Source organism: Branchiostoma floridae, chromosome 15, assembly GCF_000003815.2.
Source record: "Branchiostoma floridae strain S238N-H82 chromosome 15, Bfl_VNyyK, whole genome shotgun sequence".
NCBI lineage: Eukaryota > Metazoa > Chordata > Leptocardii > Amphioxiformes > Branchiostomatidae > Branchiostoma > Branchiostoma floridae.
The window spans coordinates 8,193,776-8,212,982 of NC_049993.1; the positions used below are offsets into that span (position 1 = coordinate 8,193,776).

General features: G+C 41.1%; 1 protein-coding gene across 4 annotated transcripts in view; it reads right to left on the reverse strand.

Annotated features, from left to right (window-relative positions):
• LOC118431410 (hemicentin-2-like) overlaps positions 1 to 19,207 on the reverse strand; it is a 50,217-nt gene that overhangs the window by 3,185 nt on the left and 27,825 nt on the right. For 3 of the 4 annotated variants that reach the window (XM_035842622.1, XM_035842621.1, XM_035842624.1), the window contains 5 exons: positions 4,330 to 4,442; positions 2,073 to 2,281; positions 1,574 to 1,709; positions 1,013 to 1,176; positions 301 to 430 (listed from right to left, as the gene is read on the reverse strand). In XM_035842622.1, coding sequence (XP_035698515.1) covers positions 301 to 430; positions 1,013 to 1,176; positions 1,574 to 1,709; positions 2,073 to 2,281; positions 4,330 to 4,384 — 694 coding nt within the window. In that variant the 5' untranslated portion in view covers positions 4,385 to 4,442. Of the gene's footprint in view, positions 1 to 300; positions 431 to 1,012; positions 1,177 to 1,573; positions 1,710 to 2,072; positions 2,282 to 4,329; positions 4,443 to 18,338; positions 18,538 to 19,207 lie in introns of those variants that run through there. The other variant, XM_035842623.1, reaches the window with a different exon arrangement.

A 19,207-nucleotide genomic window follows, 5' to 3' on the forward strand; every position in this document is an offset into this window, starting at 1 on the left:
AAAATTGAATCTATGAGTGCTAATACCTCGGCTTGTTTTCCCTCAAGATATAACACTCAAAACAAAACGTGCTGATGATTACGCACTACGATCAAAGACTACGATTTAGAATCAGTGAAGCCTATACCATGTACGAGTATCGAGGTATTAGTGATATATTTCAGAGTTGGTCACGGATAACATACACCTAAGAAAAATGAATGATTTCTCATACGTAGACCCCACCTTTCGATTATCCGGTTTTATCATCCCCATTCCCACAAGTCTAGCAGAAAATCGAGGTGAGTTTGCGGTACTTACATGTGACTTCCAGGAACACACTGTCTGTCTCCTCCCCGCCGATGTGTTTGGCCACACACGAGTAGTTGCCAGACTGGGCCCTGCTGACTGACGCCAGGAACAGGGTAGACATGTACGACTGGTTACTCTCCTGTGGAGGATAAAATGGGATTTTTAATATCACCAGGACTATAAATGATATGGTCGTATAATGCTGTCTGCAGTGGACGCACGCACAATTTGTATTCCTTGATAATCATCGACGTCTACCAATTGTATATGTATACGTTGGTATCAAAGCTTCTCTCAGAAGACCAACAACAACTAGGTACGTAGAAGCCGCTTAATTGCACACCCCATTTGTTAGTACATTTCGTGCAATTATCCGAATGGTGCAACAAGCTTATAAGGCAAAGGTATTAAGCTGGTCCGCACGACCCCCACGGGATATTGGGATTTCGTGCAATTACCAGAAGTGTGCGATTATCCGTTGTGCAATTAACTGGCCTCTACTGTAATATCATGTAGCTGGTATCAACTTCAAATTTAGCTTTTCTGTGGAAAGATTATAGATTCAGACGTGTTAAGCGATCCTAACAACATTTGATGATGCCGCAAGTGTTTGAAATTTTGACTATGTATAATGTTATATGTAGTACATTAGCTCTCGCGATCGAAAACATCTCTGTCCTGATATATGAGGTATCAAAGCGCAGCTATAAAAATCATTTACCTGTTCAGACACTACATGGAATGTGTCAACGATGACGTCATCTTTCCTCCAGAAGAGCGGCTGTATCAGTGCTCCTGGTTGGTCGACTGTGCAGTTCAGGGTCAGTGACGTAGCCTCGACAATCTGTAAAGGGCTTGGCACGCCTATTTGTACTTGGGGCGGAGCTACGAAAATATCAAGAAAAACAATAATCATGCCATGAACATCAATTCATCTGAAATTTCTCCTCACCTATCGTCTAGCTTGTTCGTATAGATAAGACATCAACGTTATTGTACAGTTTTGGGAAACCCAGGGCTAACTTTATAGGTCTTGGGGCACTGCAGTTCGAAAGATGCTCAACAAATTTCAGAGAAAAGAACGATTATTTAGTACAGTAATACGTTTTGTGTATTTTGTTGTCTTCTAATTCATACTAAGTATAATGCAATACCTAAATCTTTAAAAAAAGCGAAACAGCAGTGTCGCAGTGAATGAACTCCGCAGTGCCACACCCGTGCCCCAAGTGCAGTGAGATACCACCCTAAGTATTTTCGTTGTTTATAAAGTGGAGAACTCTACCATGCATCTCCAGGAGAACATAGTGCTCTTCCTGTCCAACGACGTCCAGCAGACTCGTCAGAACGTACAGCCCCTCGTCTTTGGTCCCTGCGTTCACGATGGTCAGGGAGCGGTCCTTGGTCAAGAAAGCTCTGTTCTGCAATGGGATATGAAAAGTTGATGGTATGTAAACCAGAGGGTAAATGTAAACCAAAGGATAACGAAAAATAACTTTAAATCGTAAAAAAAAATACAATGCAACCATATTGCCCTAAAATACAGTCACTGTGACGGATTGAACATCTAGCTTTTCAAGCTTACACAATGAATAGAATCAGAGCAAGTCGCTACTTTTTTAATCGAAAAAGTAAATACATTGACCTCTTTGACCCAGTTGATAAATCCAGAACTGAGCGTATTGTACTAGTGTACGTCGTTCTTCTCCTCCTCCAACATCGGTGACAGACATAGGACACTGGTAAAAAGTAATAAAAAGTGCTCTACAGGGATTCACAAGTACCTCTAGCGGCCCAAAGGACATGGTTGAGTTGGTTGCCGGAGAGAACATGTAGACAGCCCTCCTGGTGCCGTACATCCCCCCGGACAGCTTGTTCCACGTCAGCGCGAAGAGGCGGTAGTCCTTGCGGAAGTAGGCCGGCAGGGTGACCGAGTCGCCCTCCATTCCCCGCACGGTGATGATAGTTGGCGTGCTGGGCTTCACTGTCGCGGCTGAACAGAATGGTTTACGTTTTACTGACAATGATATTTACTGTATATCTATTCTTCAACTTAAGGTTGAATTAAATGCATCAAGTTGCACAAGGCTAACGCCACATTTCCAAACCGGGGCCCGGCCGGCTGTTTGTGGAAACCCAAAAAATAGAAATGTATCTATACGCAACAATATACACAAATAATGTCCACGACTATTTTCTTAACGTCTTGTGTAGTGAAGTGTCTTTCATATCAAAATTGTATGGTGATGATATCACCCTATTCGTTCCCGAAAGCTTCACGACCGGGCCCCGGTTTGGAAATGTGCCAAAGGCCTAACATTGAAAGAAGAAATCCGCATCTACGAGTATTAGACTTATTTACACAGAGTGGGTATGTACTATGATCTATGCTCTAGTTTACTGCTACATACATATAAAGGAGACGAATGGAAGATAGAATCACTTAATGGATCAACATTCGCGGAACAAAATGTATTTTAACTTTATCTTGTAATGTGATTTTGCTGTAAAACGTATGTTATAGCCTTCAGGTAAGCGTTTCTGGAAGTTCTTATCAGTTCTGCGAACGTTTGATGTGATTTAATGTTGAAAAAGGTTTACACCAATCTTCTTATTTCATAACATAGAGTGCTTTGAAATAAGTCAATTTGAACAGAAAATAATGAGCACATTTATAACAAACGCTTATTACTCTCGCTAAAGCGGTAATGTATCGGTAGCATTTGTGTCTATGTGTGGTTGTGATTTAGCAGCATAAGACAAGAATATATGAGTGGATTTTTCATAACTTTGATATGTGGTTAGTTCGTGCACCATGAAATAAACGATAAGATTGTGGGTCTTCTGGCGGGTTTCCTTGGCACTGCATAAGAACGTCCGGTTTTCATTCATCTTGTGTTCAGAACAATCTATATGGTCACGAAAGGTGCAGATTGTTCTTGTACTAAAAAAGGACGTAACATAAGCTTAGCCTCTCTAGCTTATTCCTTAGCACTGCATGGGCGTTTTTGTACTAAACGTTTGAAAACAAAACATTTCAGATGTAATGCAAATTGGTACCTGATTTGTATAATCAATGCGGAAAATATGTAACATTTTAGCAGTAAATGATGGAATATCCACGTGACACTTGGAAGTTAGATGATGTGCAGAATCATAAGATATATCTTATGAAAAAATTGGATATCATTTGTATAATAAATAATTACATTCTACAGTTTCTTGATTAACGGCAATAAGTTTATTGGTAAATAATGGCGATTTCATATATTTGAGATATGCACGTTTTCTTGAAGTATTTTGAGCCAAACATTTTGAATGTTCAAGTCGAACAAAAGAGCTTGCAATTTTGAATGTACATTGAGTAGGCGAAGCCTACAAGATTTTCATTAAAACGTATGTCATTAATCGTATTATGTTTGGAATTGTCTTTATGTGATATACAATAGCTTCATAAATAAACAATTCGTTGAAATTGGACACAAATGTATTTTACTCTAACCTAAGGCATTTCCCCATGGCAGTGCTTTATAGAAGCGCGTATTGTTCCAGACCTGTATTTCAACTTAATTGGTCCCACTGTGACCCTTCGACAATACATATAACACATTTACGTTATTTGTGTTCAATAAATCGGGACAAAGAAAACAGTCGAGATTTAGTTACAAATAAATCTCTTAAGGAAAGAATACGCGTGTGAAGAAACAAGCAATCAAGACATGTCAGTAAAGCATGTGGATTGCTTGACATGATTGGCTATAACTGTGGAATGGAGAGGACCCTGTGAGGCCCCCTTTCCACTAGATGGCGAAAGCGCTGCGCTCTCAATGCGACCTAAATAGGATATGTCTATCCTTCACTCTCACACTGGGAATATCATACAAAACGTAAAAGTGTGACTGAGAGGACAACAAAACACACAAAGTGTGAAAAAAATCTAAACAATTCGTTGAGTGATCTGTCAAATTTTTAGGTCGCAGAGAGAGCGCGGCGAGAGCGCCTTCATATAGTGGAAATGGAGTATTAGGAACTGAGGCTTACCTTCAGCACACATGAAGGTGATCACGGCAACGAGAACGGCTGGTACTTTGTCCATCGTATCACTGAGGAGGTTGGATGTCAGACGATCGACTTTCAGATATGTTGCTGTCTTCCTGTACAAAATCATAGAGAAGACTTTGAGTGGTGAGATCTTAGGAAAACGGAGTACTATTGGGCATACCATAAGGCTTAAAGAAATTTCGCCGGAGGAAGCGCACGATACAACGATCAGTTAAAGTCGATGTCTCTGGTACCAGAAAAAGTAACACTTTATCGGAACTCAATACCGAAGGTCCATCATTTCATGTAAAGCCCAAAGGCCAGTATTTGTGCAATAAATCATTTAAGATTTGTTGTTGTCATTTCTGTCTGATTTGATGGAGGAAATAGCAGTTCCAGTATAGGAGGGGATTCCTAAATGCGTGCTTTTGCCTTGAGCGTTTCTTGAATTAGATCCGCTAGAAACACCATGTATTGATTGAGCCCAGTTTCCTGTTATCTCGTGAAGTAGTGGGAGGGGGTTTGAGAGGGTTCGAAATTGTCTCATCCATCACACAGGCGGAAACAGTTATTGTTCGGATGATCTTCATGAAAAGCTCCTACGTCAACATGAGTGATGCAGCAATGCAGCTACTGACGTGGTCCATGTGTGTGTTTGTGTGTGTAGTTGTGTGCGCGTGTTTGTGTTTGTTTGTGTGTGTGTGTGTACATATATGTGTGTGTGTGTATGTATGTATGTGTGTGTGTGTGTTTGTTTGTTTGTGTGTGTATGTGTGTGCGTGTGTGTGTACTTAACGAAGCGTCTATGTTAAGTAACTCTGCCTCTTGACCTAACGGAAGGGAGTTCGAACCGAGGCCGTTGTCGCTCACCCTTCTTTCACATTACGGGTCCACTGTCCACTGTATTTTGAATGAGCTAGATGGATTCCACCGGAAGGTTTAAACTCTTCAAAGAGCTAGATTTGTCCGACATCACGTCAGCTATGGGAAGTGAAGCAGTCAGAAGGTCTTTCACTACTGCCCAGGCGACTTTGATGCACGACTCTACATTATGAGTAATCCCTTCCACTCGGAAGTAACGTTACAATACACCGGGCCTTTCACCGCTGCCCGGAGCATATTGACGTACGTTGTGACACGCGGTGACTATGGTTACGCCCCAGGCTTACTGGTAATCTCTTAGACACATAGAGATTAGCTTTGTCGCCACACGATTCACTATTGTCGCCAATATGGGCCACGAACTCTTCCGGTAGCTTAAAGGCTCCAACACGAGCTTTGTAGGCTACAGCTTTTGATTAATTCTCTACTTCAAACCTTCTGGCACGATACAAACCAATACTTTTAAACATACCTGAAGATTAATGGTGTTTATTTTTTTGCATATGCTGCAATTAGAAAAGAAGTAATGTAAATGAATGCCATATATTTGCTACGAAATTTTCCAAATTGAATAGTGTCTTATTTGTATACATAACGACTTGGTCTAGTAACAGAGTTAATGCAATTTTATTGTGAAAGTCAGGACTATACATTAGGCAGCGTATATCTGGATATCTATATAGTGATACATCATCTGCGAAGCGTGAAACAGTGTATGCGTACAGCGTATTGCCGACGCATTTTTATTCACACCCAGAACTCTACATTACTCGTGCTCCATAGACTACACAGAAAGTACATTATTATAATCTACGCTCGACACTTTTGATTTCTTGTAGCTACCCAAGCAACATTCATCACATCCAAATGAAACAGCTTATTTGCTTACTCGTGGAAACTTTTGTCTGGCGCCGTAACATTTAAAATCCATTACATTTCAGACCTAAGTTGTCTGGAAAGAGAATAGTCAAATTTACTGTGTTATCAGCTGCCCACACATGCAGATCTCTTAGTACGCTTCCTGTGAAGATATGTACATTTCAAATGTAGAAATGCCTGTGGAATGTGGATAACGATACTATGGGAACGAAATATTCTTTTGAAGTTTCAATCTTGAAACACTTGGTCTTGGTCAAAGTGTTAGCAAGGTGTTGTGCGGACTACCAAAAATTGGTAACATTTCTAAAAATGATATCAAATTGTAGAATTTTGGCGCAAAACCCGCAAATATTCAAACTTTAGATTCAGATTGACGACTAATTCGCAAAATCAGTTTTTCCAGTGACGGTAAACAGTACAAAAGCAAGCCATACGAAGCCTTCTACTTTTGGTGGCCTACCAACAATTTCCGGCCGCACAACGTAGGACAAAATGACTGACAGCTCAGGTGGTGGTGGGAAGCCCGCATATCTCAAGATGTTCTCATAACACAACCAAGACGCATCTACATATATCCGATCTGACTATCAAGGTGCAGTGTACTAATGCAGATTCAACTTATGAAGTAGCAAAATAACTCAAAAAAGTTACTTTTTCTATTTTCCTCGGCCAGATTGTGGATGTAGAGTAACGTTAAGAGGCGAGGTAATTTATATTCATGTTCCGTCACACTAAACACCAGAAACTGCCGATACAAGCGTTATGTACCAAAATATATTGTGACATTTAGTTTATTGATTTACGAGTTTTTATTAAGATTAACGGCAAATGGATTGATTTTGACACAAACATACTGTAATACCGATATGACCATGATCAGTGTTGGAATTCGCATCGATTCTTTTGGCTGGGTGAAGCTAGAGGTTTCTCTTGTATCATGTGAAGGGACGGTATTTCTCAGAACGTCGTCGTCTTTCGACATAATTGGTACCAATGGGAAAAGTTCCCACGAGTGAAGTCAATAATAGGCTAGTAAAAAGGATGCTAAAAGCACTTACTTCAAGACTGGAGTGCCTTGAAATCTCCCACCATTATTCCTAATGGCGCAAGGTGGGCGTCAAAATGTTCCTTTTAAAAGGATATAGCCCCTAATGGGGTCTTAAAGTTTACCCTACTTAACACATATTTAGTTAAACTTTAGCGTTTTTCCTTTTAGAAATACAACGGCAAAGTCGAAGACTTATCTGGCGAGAACGCTAATGTCTTAATGGGTTGGCAAATTACTAGTATTTGAGTGCGAATGTGCACAACAAAACAACACATTCAACTACTTTAAAATTCAGTAATTTGATATAGAAATAGTTTTCACCTTGAAGAACACGGGCGACTTTCTATCCAACCACGATACTGAATCCGAATTCTTCTTGCGTTCCAATATCTCCGGTAAGGAACCCTGACGGTCAGCGCAATTTGTACTTGCTGCCACCGATCGTGATAACTATGGGCAGCGTATACCCTGGGCATACCAAATAGCCCCACCTTAGAAGATGGCTCTAGATAAAGCAACCATTGTCACAAAGTCTACTGTGTTTTTTTCGTCATATCACTTATCAACATCTCTGACGGTATACATAATACGTTGACGCAAAAAGTGTAATTTTAGCATTCTAAAGGACCGGTAACAAGCGCAGGTTTTACTGATACCCTTTAACTTGGCGGATATGGCGGTGGTCATGTACCGTAGGGAGATATCGCACACCGATACTCCTGTCCATAATGTCGTTTATCATTAAGATTCAAGGACATTCTATGACAGATATTCGATATGTTCAGGGATCCCTGAAAACAAACACTTGATAAACATATAGAACAATCCAATCCAAATAGATGGAGATATTAAAACGACCCCTGGTGCTGATATACAATGAAAAATGAAGCAATTTGTCAGAATTCCTTTCGTTTTCTTCCTGTTGGTTCTATTTATTTAGCTCCTGGTGTTTTACAGCTCATTTAGCCTACTTCTCGCTACTGGTGGGCTCGTAGATGGGGGATATTATTTTAACTAAAAGAAGCAAATCACTCCCTCACAGGCACCCTTTGGCAGAATGTAGACAAACTAGCTCTATCGCTTGGTAAGTCTTAAGTCTTGCTTATTCAGCACAAATTTACTGTAGCTCAAGACGCCCTGCCAAACGTAAGACACCCTCTACGACGCTGCAGTCACAAACTTTAAAAGTCTTATTTTGTCATATTAGGAAACGCGGGAACGACAAGCGGTCGTGAAAAATGTCAATATCAAGGGAAACAATGATTGATGGTAACACGAATGTGGACAGGCCGCAGATTGTGCTTCGTTTAGAAATCGTCCATATGGTTATCCACTTTGGGCAGTTTTCCCAGTAAGAAGTAAGGTGAAGGTGAGTTGTGTAGAAAACAAATCTGGTAGTACATGGTAATGGTAAAAACGAATACTTCATTGTTTGCGTCGATGAAGGCTATGCATCCAGGTAATAAAATACTTCATTCGTATTGGACAGCGCTTGGGATGATTCTACTCTATCTATATATAAATATATGTATCATATAAAATCTTACATGTTCTATGTTCTACCTGTCTCTGCTTCTCTGTTGCCCCCTCTATCTGTCTGTCTCTCTCTGCCTCTCATTCTATCTATCTAATACATTGTATATGCATATGCATATATGTATACATAGAGATAGAGAGAAAGATATACATTATATATGTGGTACACGCTGCTGATATGAAGATTTTTTACCATGAATAGCTGGACATCCAGAATTAGACACCAAGCGAAAAATCAACAAGAACTATGTATGATCTCCGCACTTTTTTTTGCGTAGGCTCATGTTTGCTCCAGAGGAAGGAAGGAAGGTAGATTAGATCTCTTTACGCCGGGACAGAAGCATCCATCACCGGTCGGGACGGACAGGAAAGCTAACGAGTTGCCACAGCTAAGAGGGCAATAACCGTAGAGAGGTCGCAAATGGCCCGACACGATGTCCCCCCTTCTCACGATGGATTTCCCACTCCACTAACATGCTTACCAGCAGGAGTTTACGAGGAAATACTTTTAACGGCGAAGGCATATCTATTCATCAATCTACACACAAGTTAAGCCCTCGTGGCTTACTGTGTAATGGACTGAGAGGTCATCACAGCAACTGTCTAACTACAGAAAGTCCGCAAAAGTAATGGGCAGCTGGAGGCTCAAAAAAGTGATATTTTTCAAAGTTACGCAAGTCGGGTTACTTGTTTTAGGTAGAAGGTTTTTGTTTCTCACCAGAGTTTGCCTATGGCGGTGGCTACTTGATTTTTTCAGAGATAGAAAATAAAGGCACCAATCCATTTTTCTTAAGCTTGTTCTATCAATATTTTGCTGTTCTCTTTGCAGATCGATCCCAGATTTCATTTTAAATCCATCAAAATTTATTATGGCATGATAACTTTATTTAGAGGTAATCTACAACGTTGAATTACTGGTACTGCTCTCGTAACCAGACGTCCATAGCATTGCAGGATCTTCCTAATAGTCTTTGTGGATTTTTGTGACATGATATATTGTCTCTATCTGACTTTAAAAGACTTCGATTTTCCACTGACTTATCTCCGCGACTGCAAATAACTGGGCCGAGGAGAGACGGACTGTCTACTTGCTCCGGCCTCTTCCTTACACATTATGAGACTTCCTATGACTACATTTTATCAGGCCACTTCCAAAGTTCTGCCTTGGAACCAATTGAAGCGCGTGCGTATCACGAGATGAAAGGAAGCGAGGATGCGTTTTCCTCTCACAAATCAGGCCGAACACGCGTTCAACATTGGAGACGAAACTAACTTCATTCCGAAGACGACCCTATCAGGGAATAAAAAAGGCCCTTGTGTGATGCCTGGAGGCTCTGTCATCCCTCTGTGCTTCATTATTTTGTAGTCCGCTGGCTTCTAAAGAGACTTCTTCCACAGGGGCACAATTGCTGTCAGTGCGAGCCGCACGATTGATTACTCCCATGGTTACGGCGATCAGGCTCAGAGCCGGGATGAGATTAGAGAACCCCTGGTCATGGGCACCAAGCCAAGGCTAGTAAGATATACAGCTATGGATTTTACTTTAAAATTGCACGGTATGAGCTGTTGGTCAAAGCCCCGATGCAACACTAAACCCTCAGTTAAAACTACGCGATGAAATCAACGCACAACACAATCGTCAACCTCACTACATATACCATCGCTACCATCACGACATCAGCAGCAAGTGAGTTTATTTCCCTAATCATGGCAGTCCCATTCGAATGAGGACGGCGACCTCGCAGCAACTACCCTGCGACCGGGCGACTTGACAGAGTGCTCAACAGGTTTCATGAATAACAAATGAATTTGAAAGTTTGTCTTTTCAATTATAACTTTTTTTGCACAGTATTCCGATTTTGAAGCGAAGGGGTACGCAAATCTAAATTAGGTTGCATCCCAATACAGTCAAGTGGAATGGACACCCATGTAAGATGCATCTGCAAATGGTTTCCACGATGCCAACGAAGCAACAGGGGTTGCTTGATGTCATCAAAGTAGGATACATCTGCCAATGCCACGATCCCCCAAAAGCACATCTACAGGGTTTGTCTATATAAAATAAGATGTGGGAATAAAGCACCACCTATCTGTAACGAATCCTCGGTAACATAATTCACTTAATTTGGAGATACGTTTCGACAGGGAATACCAAAATCGATAGTCGGTTGGAAGTAATCTTCTAATTGCAGCGTCGCCCTTGACCCTGGCGTGTGCTAACAACAGTTCTCACCATCGACCTGTGGCAGCGATATATTCCCTCAGCAAACATGGCTGACAGATACAGCAGCCACTTTGTCACTGGTCGGCTCAGAAACACCAATGTATGCATTTACCTGCTGAAGACACCCGTGTAACTATATCCTACATGGGTGTGTACATTTGATCTGTTTTGATTGGGATGCGATTAATTAATCTGAGCCGCAGGTTTTTGATGATTACAGCAACATTGGCCACTTTGTCACTGGTCGGCTCAGAAACATCAATGGTCTGCATTTATCTGCTGTCCCAGTGTCCCTATATCCTATATGGGTGTGTACATTTGATCTGTTTTGATTTGGATGCGATGAATTAATCTGAGCCGCAGGTTTTTGGTCGTCTCAGAAACAACAATGGTCTGCATTTATCTGCTGAAGACGCCAGTATATCTATATCGTATATGGGTTTGCACATTTGATCTGTTTTGATTGGGATAAAATGTGATGAATTAATCTAAGACACAGGTCTTTGATAATGACAGCAACATCAGCCACTTTGTCACTGGTCGTCTCAGAAACATCAACGGTCTATATTTATCTGTTGAAGACGCCTAGTGTACCTACATCCTATATGGGTGTGTACATTTGATCTCTTTTGATTGGGATAAAATGTGATGAATTAATCTAAGACACAGGTCTTTGATGATGACAGCAACATCAGCCACTGGTCGTCTCAGAAACATAAAAAAATCTTCATTTATCCACGGGAGACGCCAGTGTACCTATATCCTGCATTTGATCTGTTTTCATTGAGATAAATGTGATGGATGAAGGTAAGATCTTAAGACAAAGGTCTTTGAAGAGGAATAGACGTTTCTTTCTTGTTGGCGCCATAGTGCCCTTCACATTCTCATAGCGATGAGTGACTTCATAGTGTAAGCTACCACTGTTTTTTTTTCAGCAGATTGTACAATCTTGATACGTATGAAGTATTATATCAACTTAATTTACTTCGTCTACGTATGGAAGCATGATAAGTTAACAGCAGATTACGCCTACCAACTGAATCAACAAAGATGTTGAGAACTTGAGATCGCTTTCGGGGAGCACAAACGTTTCCGCTTTTCGTCAGTTCTCCCAGCTAATAAAAGTTGTTCGGTAGGCGTGATAGCGCGAAAGTTTCCACTTCTCTTGGCTATTCAGCGTTTTATTTGAAGCATTCAAGGACAACTGATTCGCTCGAGAAGTCCCTCCATAATTGGAACTGTCATTTTATTACCGTGGTTTACGGCAGCAGTCAATCACAATCTACGGCTGGGTTCATGTCTCCATGCGGTCTCGACCCTACACATATTGCATTCGCACGTTAAACGCAGTGACAAGCAGTTCCTGTGTGTAGCCGAGTGATTTCATCATTGCATATGCCACTTATATGAGGAAGATATTAGTGCGTCGTAGAACATGCTTTAACACAGTGTCATTCCACGGCCTTAAATCCTTTCCTAAGATATTCTCGAAGCTAACCTACTAGCATATATGTATATATTGATATCCCAACTAATGATCATGTAAATTATTAACTTACAAGGGGGCGTGATCAAAGAGAAAGAGTGATCAAAGAGCGAGGGAGGGAGCGAGCGAGCGAGCGAGCGAGAGAGAGAGAGAGAGAGAGAGAGAGAGAGAGAGAGAGAGAGAGAGAGAGAGAGAGAGAGAGAGAGAGAGAGAGAAACTTAAGGGATAATTTCGACGACTTCTTTCGACGTCTGTATACAAATGTATATTCCAGAGTCAATCACACACACACCGGCTCTTCGTGGCAACTCAGTGGTATTATATATATGCTTAATCTGAATGGAACATGGACATTAAGCTACGTCAGAGCCACTAGTAAAATGATCCCAAGGTCAAGTCTGTGTGTACATGGTCTAAATGTTACCCATTCTTCATAGTTTGTGAGGAAATGAGACTTAAATCAGCCGAGGCGGGAACAGCATGACGTAGGGGCGGGGTCACAGCTTGCACCAGCTATCTCGAGCAGAGCCAATCTACGGGAGCGTCTATCAAGTAAGCATGGCTGCAAAAGGTGCTGATTTCGATATAATGAACAATGTTTCACGTTACCTGTCAGCGACGCATATAACACCAGCATCCGTTCATCCGTGGGATATATGCCGCTTTGGAGAGAGGATTTCTCTAAGCGCGATATATACAGTTATGTATAAAAGTGCTTAATTGAAAAATAGATGTCCAGCCATAGGTGACATTATATGCCCATTAACGGCAATTGCAGGGCAATACATCAAACGAGCGCAATCAAATCAATCACACATCTGGCCTCATTTTGTCGATATAGGCCACAAAAGGAGCTGCTGTCTCAAGATCAATACTTCCGACAATTACGAGTTCATCAAGATGTGACTGCGAAAAACAAACAAACAACATTTGTGTATGGAAGTAAAATTGTCATAGTATTCATACACCAAATGTGTCCCAATAGGAGACAAAAGAGAAGTAAAATCCAGCCCGCATTGGAACGCATCATTAAGGTTGGTATCAAATCATACGCAAGGTGCAGCTTCTGTTTAATCAGTTGTTATGTAAAAACATTAAGGGACCAAAGCGTACTTACATTTACTCATTTTGTGGGTCGTTAAACTGGCTGGACCTTTCATCGGCCTTTATCAATGGTTAGCAAAACATATTGCACATCATGAGATTAGGGAAATCGTTGATGGACTATATATTTGCATAAGCTATCAACACAATCTTTTACTGGATCAGATCAGGCAACGTTTTTGAACACTTGATGACGTGACTGTAGATAAGAAACAATTTCAAATTTGCAAAGAGGAGCTTTATGATTTCACCAATCATGCATGGCAAATTTATGCAAACAAAAAACAAGGCCTCACCTAGAGCGTTGTACAATTGTTTAATATATTACAGTCCCATAACATTCTTCGTGATCATTATAATATGGCTACTAGTTCCAGCAGAACAATAATCATTTGTCAATCGATGATTTTTCAATATTTTGCTGGCAAAGTTTTATCAAACAGAAGAAAAATCACTTTGTGAAATTGAGGATTTTTCAATCAAAGGAAAGAAAGACTCTGTTCAAGTCCTACGTGAAATGCTACAAGACGAGTACCCCTTGTTTACATCATCATGCATACAACATCCACTGTAAGCGTTGGTGTGTTTGGACAAGGAGAGATCTCCCGGAGCTCCAACTGCTTTATCATATATCATCTATATCTCATACCAAGTAGATGATATTTGTATCATCTGTCATCATCATCATAATCTGTTCTCCGAGGTTCGTTTATCACACTCTGGTGCCCCACTGCTTATGAAACACCTTGGGGAGCCCCCGTTGCAGATGCAAAACAACAACAAATGCTAACACTATGGTGGATTTTGGCACTCGTCTCCTGTAGATAAAAACCTGTACCTAATTCCTTAATCTGGTATTCATTTAGTGATTAGTAAATGTCATTTGGTAGAAGCAGAACGTCATAAATCCTTGGTAAGTCTTGCATATGCTGATACCAGGCGTGAATAAGATGCTTAATTAGACTCTGTTGGCGGGAAATACACGCAGAACATTGTGTTGTCAGGTCGCGCTGTCTGTTGGCAGATGGTTTATTCATGCTCGGTATTTCAGAGGCATCGCAGAGCGCCATGTCGCGTTCCCAGGCGCCTACTTAGCTCCATCTGCGCGCGTATTCAGATTACACTTATCTCTGACGGGACAGGTGCGCGCGCCATGCAATTATTCAAGGTATACTAATAGCGTCTTCTGAAGGCACAATCGAAGAATTGAAGACAGCTATGATCTAAGAATTATTCAAGGTACACTCATAGCATCTTCTCAAGGCTCCATCGAAGAATTGAAGACAATCTATGATCTCAGAATCATTCAAGGTACATTAATAGCATCTCCTCAAGGCACAATCGAAGATTTGAAGACAGCTATGATCTAAACATTATTCAAGGTATACTAATAGCGTCTTCTCAAGACAATGTCGAAGAATAGAAGACAGCTATGATCTAAGAATTATTCAAGGTGCACTATCGGCATCTTCTCAAGGCACCATCGAAGAATAAAAGACAGCTATGATCTAAGAACTATTCAAGGTGCACTATCAGCAACTTCTAGACCAATCTTTGAAGGAAGGAGTCACGTCATGCATGATCCGTTGATTCAAGAATTATTCAAGATGCAAGATCAGGATCGTCAGAAGTCACCTTTGGAGAAAGAGAGGCTGCTGTGATGTAAGAATTATTCAAGGTGCACTAGTGGTATCTTTTAAAGTCATCTCTGGTAAATTATAATGGAAGCGTCAGCCAGTATCATATGATGCAAGGATGATTCAATATGCGCCATGGCATCTTCTAAAGTCACATTCAAAGAACAAAAGATAGGTATGATTTAAGAACTACTCCATGCGCAATATTAGTAACTTTTAAAGCAACATTCAAAGAAGGTAGGCCACCTATGATACCATGATCCGTAATGATAATAAACTGACCATATTACCGATTTAAGTCACCGTAATGGACGCATTGAGAAGTACAAAGTAGGGGATAGGCGTAAATGGATGGCACTGTTTGTAATGCCAAGTGAATGTGTTGAAATAACAATCATAACCTCCACATTAAGGATTATGCCAACAATGGTGATATAGTACTTGTAATATGTCAACTGAATACATTCCAAGCTGTGCCGTTGGAATTGAGGAAATTTGAAGTGCTCTCTAGCCTTACAATGGGGCTTGCAAAGCCACTAAAGAGGCATATCGGGTTTTGTTGGCAGAGAGCCAGATAAGGTATTCATTCATGACATTTGTGTATATCTGATTGAAATCCGAAGCCCATTATATGCATTGTTAGAGGAGGGCTCTCTCCAAAGATCACCGCAAAGGTCGTGGAATCCTGGCACGTGTCAAATTAGCCCCGGGAAGGAAACGAAAAGCCATCAGTCACTTCAAATCATCCTTTATAAGATAGAGAAAATTGCCTGACATTTAGCCGGTCGGTTGAACTCGAGGAGGGGTTTGGTTCTCTTTTTTAGACCTGACGTAATGGAGATTAACGTAAAGATATATAAGTCCACTTATGGCGAGGGATCTTTGGTGAGGCCAATGATAGCTTACTATATACATGAAATAATGAACAGGAACATTACTGTTTTGATCCAAATAGTATGCACAGCTTTGTTTTCAACATCAATACATATTTGTCATAGCTACGTCTCTGTACTGGATAATAAAGGGTAGCAATTTGATCTAACATGAATACTAATATGAATTTGATGCAGGAAGCATCTTTGGAAAACAGTATGCACCGACATACACCAACGAGTAAACTTAATGAAAGAAAATTGTTTGTTGTAGGTCTTAAATCGTTTTCAAGACAGCTTGTTGTTTTCTAACAAATATCACACGCTTCCTGGAATCCCCAACATACGCCCTCTCAACGCATGAAAGCAATCGCTGTAAATGGCGGATTGGAAATCGATGGAACATTTCGCATCGTCATCACACAATGCCTCTGCTCTTGGATTATATTACTCTTCGTCAAAAATTCAAACGCTGTTATTGAAATTCGGAAGGCATGCGGCTCTGGCTTATAGGCTAGGTCTGAGCCATCATGTGAGCTGCAGCAATTGAGAAGTAGCCATTTCAATTTCTGACCCCGATGAAATGTAACTTATACATCATCCAGCACAGAGATTAGGTGATCAAGCAGGATCTGGTGGACAGAGACTGCTGCCTGGTTTCTTTCAAGAGGATTTCAGAGACATGGCACGAAGAATGACAATTGGACTACCTCTCTCTCGACAGAAGTGAAAGAAAGAAGGTCACAGTCTACCCAGACAAATCACCAATGCCTGTCAACACCCGTATTGTAGAGTGTTACAGTTTTATTTGACGTGTTTTGAAAGTTGCTGCCATCACATGTAATTGCAAAGCTCTTTCTTCACAATGGTCATTATAAGTTTCGTGTACCACAGCACCTCACATAAATGATTTTGATACAGGTTTCTGACATTGCATATTGGGTATTTCACGAACGCATTCCGATAAGATATGTAGGAAAGCGCAACCAACCATTGAACGTACAACACATCAGTGCATTCTTTCAGAAGACTGCAAAGCAGTGACCGTAACCACAATATACTGTCAGTAGGAGCTGATGCATTTGAATTCACGTTAACGGAACGTATTCAGGCCATTCAAGAAGCGAAGAAAAAAATGCGTATGCCTAGATCATCGCCCTCGCACCAGCAGGCTTTTGAGCAAGGCTTAGTTCGCAGCCGTTGGTTGAAACGCAGCTAGGATTTACCGCAACGGTTACTCGGTACGAAGTGCCCGGACTAACAGAATCCTCCAATATACCGACCTCTAGCAGGATTCATACAATCCACTCACAACTGATTCCAGTCTGACCACTTCAACATTCGACATTCATTCAGAATCAATATCCCTCTGATCTGCCATTTCAACCACAATCTTTGACAAAAAGGCTTGATGGTTCCAGATCTTACATATACAACCAATAAGTAACCTGTGGTAGCACTGGCTCTAAGGGCTTGTACACGTAAGTAGCCCATACAGTCGGAGCTCACAGGGAAGAGTAACCAGTACCTCTCCAAGCTAGCGACAACGCTACTGTAGCTGTGAACATAACTTGTATTTATCCATTTTAGACGTTGCCTAAACAAAGGGATGCATGTTGGATGCAAGTGTGATACATATACAGACGGGGCTTGTACACGTAGGTAGACCATACAGCCAGAGCTCACATGCAAGACTAACCAGTATCATTCCTAGCTAGCGACAACTCTACTGTGAATATGGCCAGCACTTTTCCATTTTGGATGTTTCCTAAACAAAGAGATGCATGTTGGATGCAAGTTTTATACATATACAGACGGGGCTTGTGCACGTACCTAGACCATACAGCCGGAGCTCACATGGAAGAGTAACCAGTATCATTCCAAGCTAGCGACAACTCTACTGTAGCTATGAATATAACTAGTATCTATCCATTTTAGACGTTTCCTAAACAAAGGGATGCATGTTGGATGCAAGTGTGATACATATGCAGACGGGGCTTGTACACGTAGGTAGACCATACATGTACAGCCGGAGCTCACATGCATGGAAGAGTAACCAGTATCATTCCAAGCTATCGACAACTCCACTGTGAACAGTACTGGTTTTTATCCATTTTGGACGTTTCCTAAACAGAGGGATGCATGTTGGATGCAAGATTGATACAAATACAGACGGGGCTTGTGCACGTACCTAGACCATACAGTCGGGGCTCACATGGAAGAGTAACCAGTTTGATTCCAAGCTAGCGACAACTATACTGTTTGACTAGTATCCATTTTGGACGTTTCCTAAACAAATTGGTGCATGTTAGATGCAAGTGTGATACATATACAGACGTACCTGGCTTCACACGCAGTATCTCGGATCGATGCGTCCTTGGGAGGGGGCTAGCAGCTTCTGTCCCTCCGCACGAAGGGCGGGTTCCACCGACAATGGTGTAGGCTAGTCACGTAGGGAAGATGAATCCCTCTGCCACATTTTATCGAATACACTAAAATATTCAGCCGCTAATACAGAGGAGTTCCAGACCCGCTCGCTTAGAGGGATCGTCAGGTCTTATCTATCTGTTTGCGCCGATGCAAGGATATATTCCCATCGCAGTGGTGGCCCTGGGCATGGGGAATGCGCCAATGTTTGGGTACGCATAATGAGTAGTATTGGAGAGCGGTATGCAAATATTGTCGGAGACATATTAAAGAAACATTATAAAGTGTTAAGTGTTATAACAGAATTTACATGCCTAATGTGACTTTATTGACATCTCCACTGCAAGGAATACGGTCGTAACATTTATTTGAATAAGGTGGAAGGAATTATCGACAAAAGACATGGCGTTGCAAATGCCCGCCAATTCTTGTCTAAGAAAAATAGCAAACGAACTATAAAGACGTTGTGACTCCTCTCGGTTTAGTACTTAACATTTTGCCCTAATTTCAATTTACTAGTATCAGCAACGTGGAAAACATAATGTAAAGAAGGAGATAAAGCAGTGTTTGAATAATGAAACAACTTTTGAGGCAACAAAAGATTTAAGCACCATACGAGTATTACAGCTAGCAATCGTATTGGAGTACGTGTGGTAAAGTTCTATTAGCTACTGTGTTTGACCTCTATAGCGAATCAAACTAACTTTATCAGAAGTCTAAAGTCAAAATGAGTTTGAGGAATTCCCTTATACATTTAGAACTAATGCGGTCGAACTGAAGGTC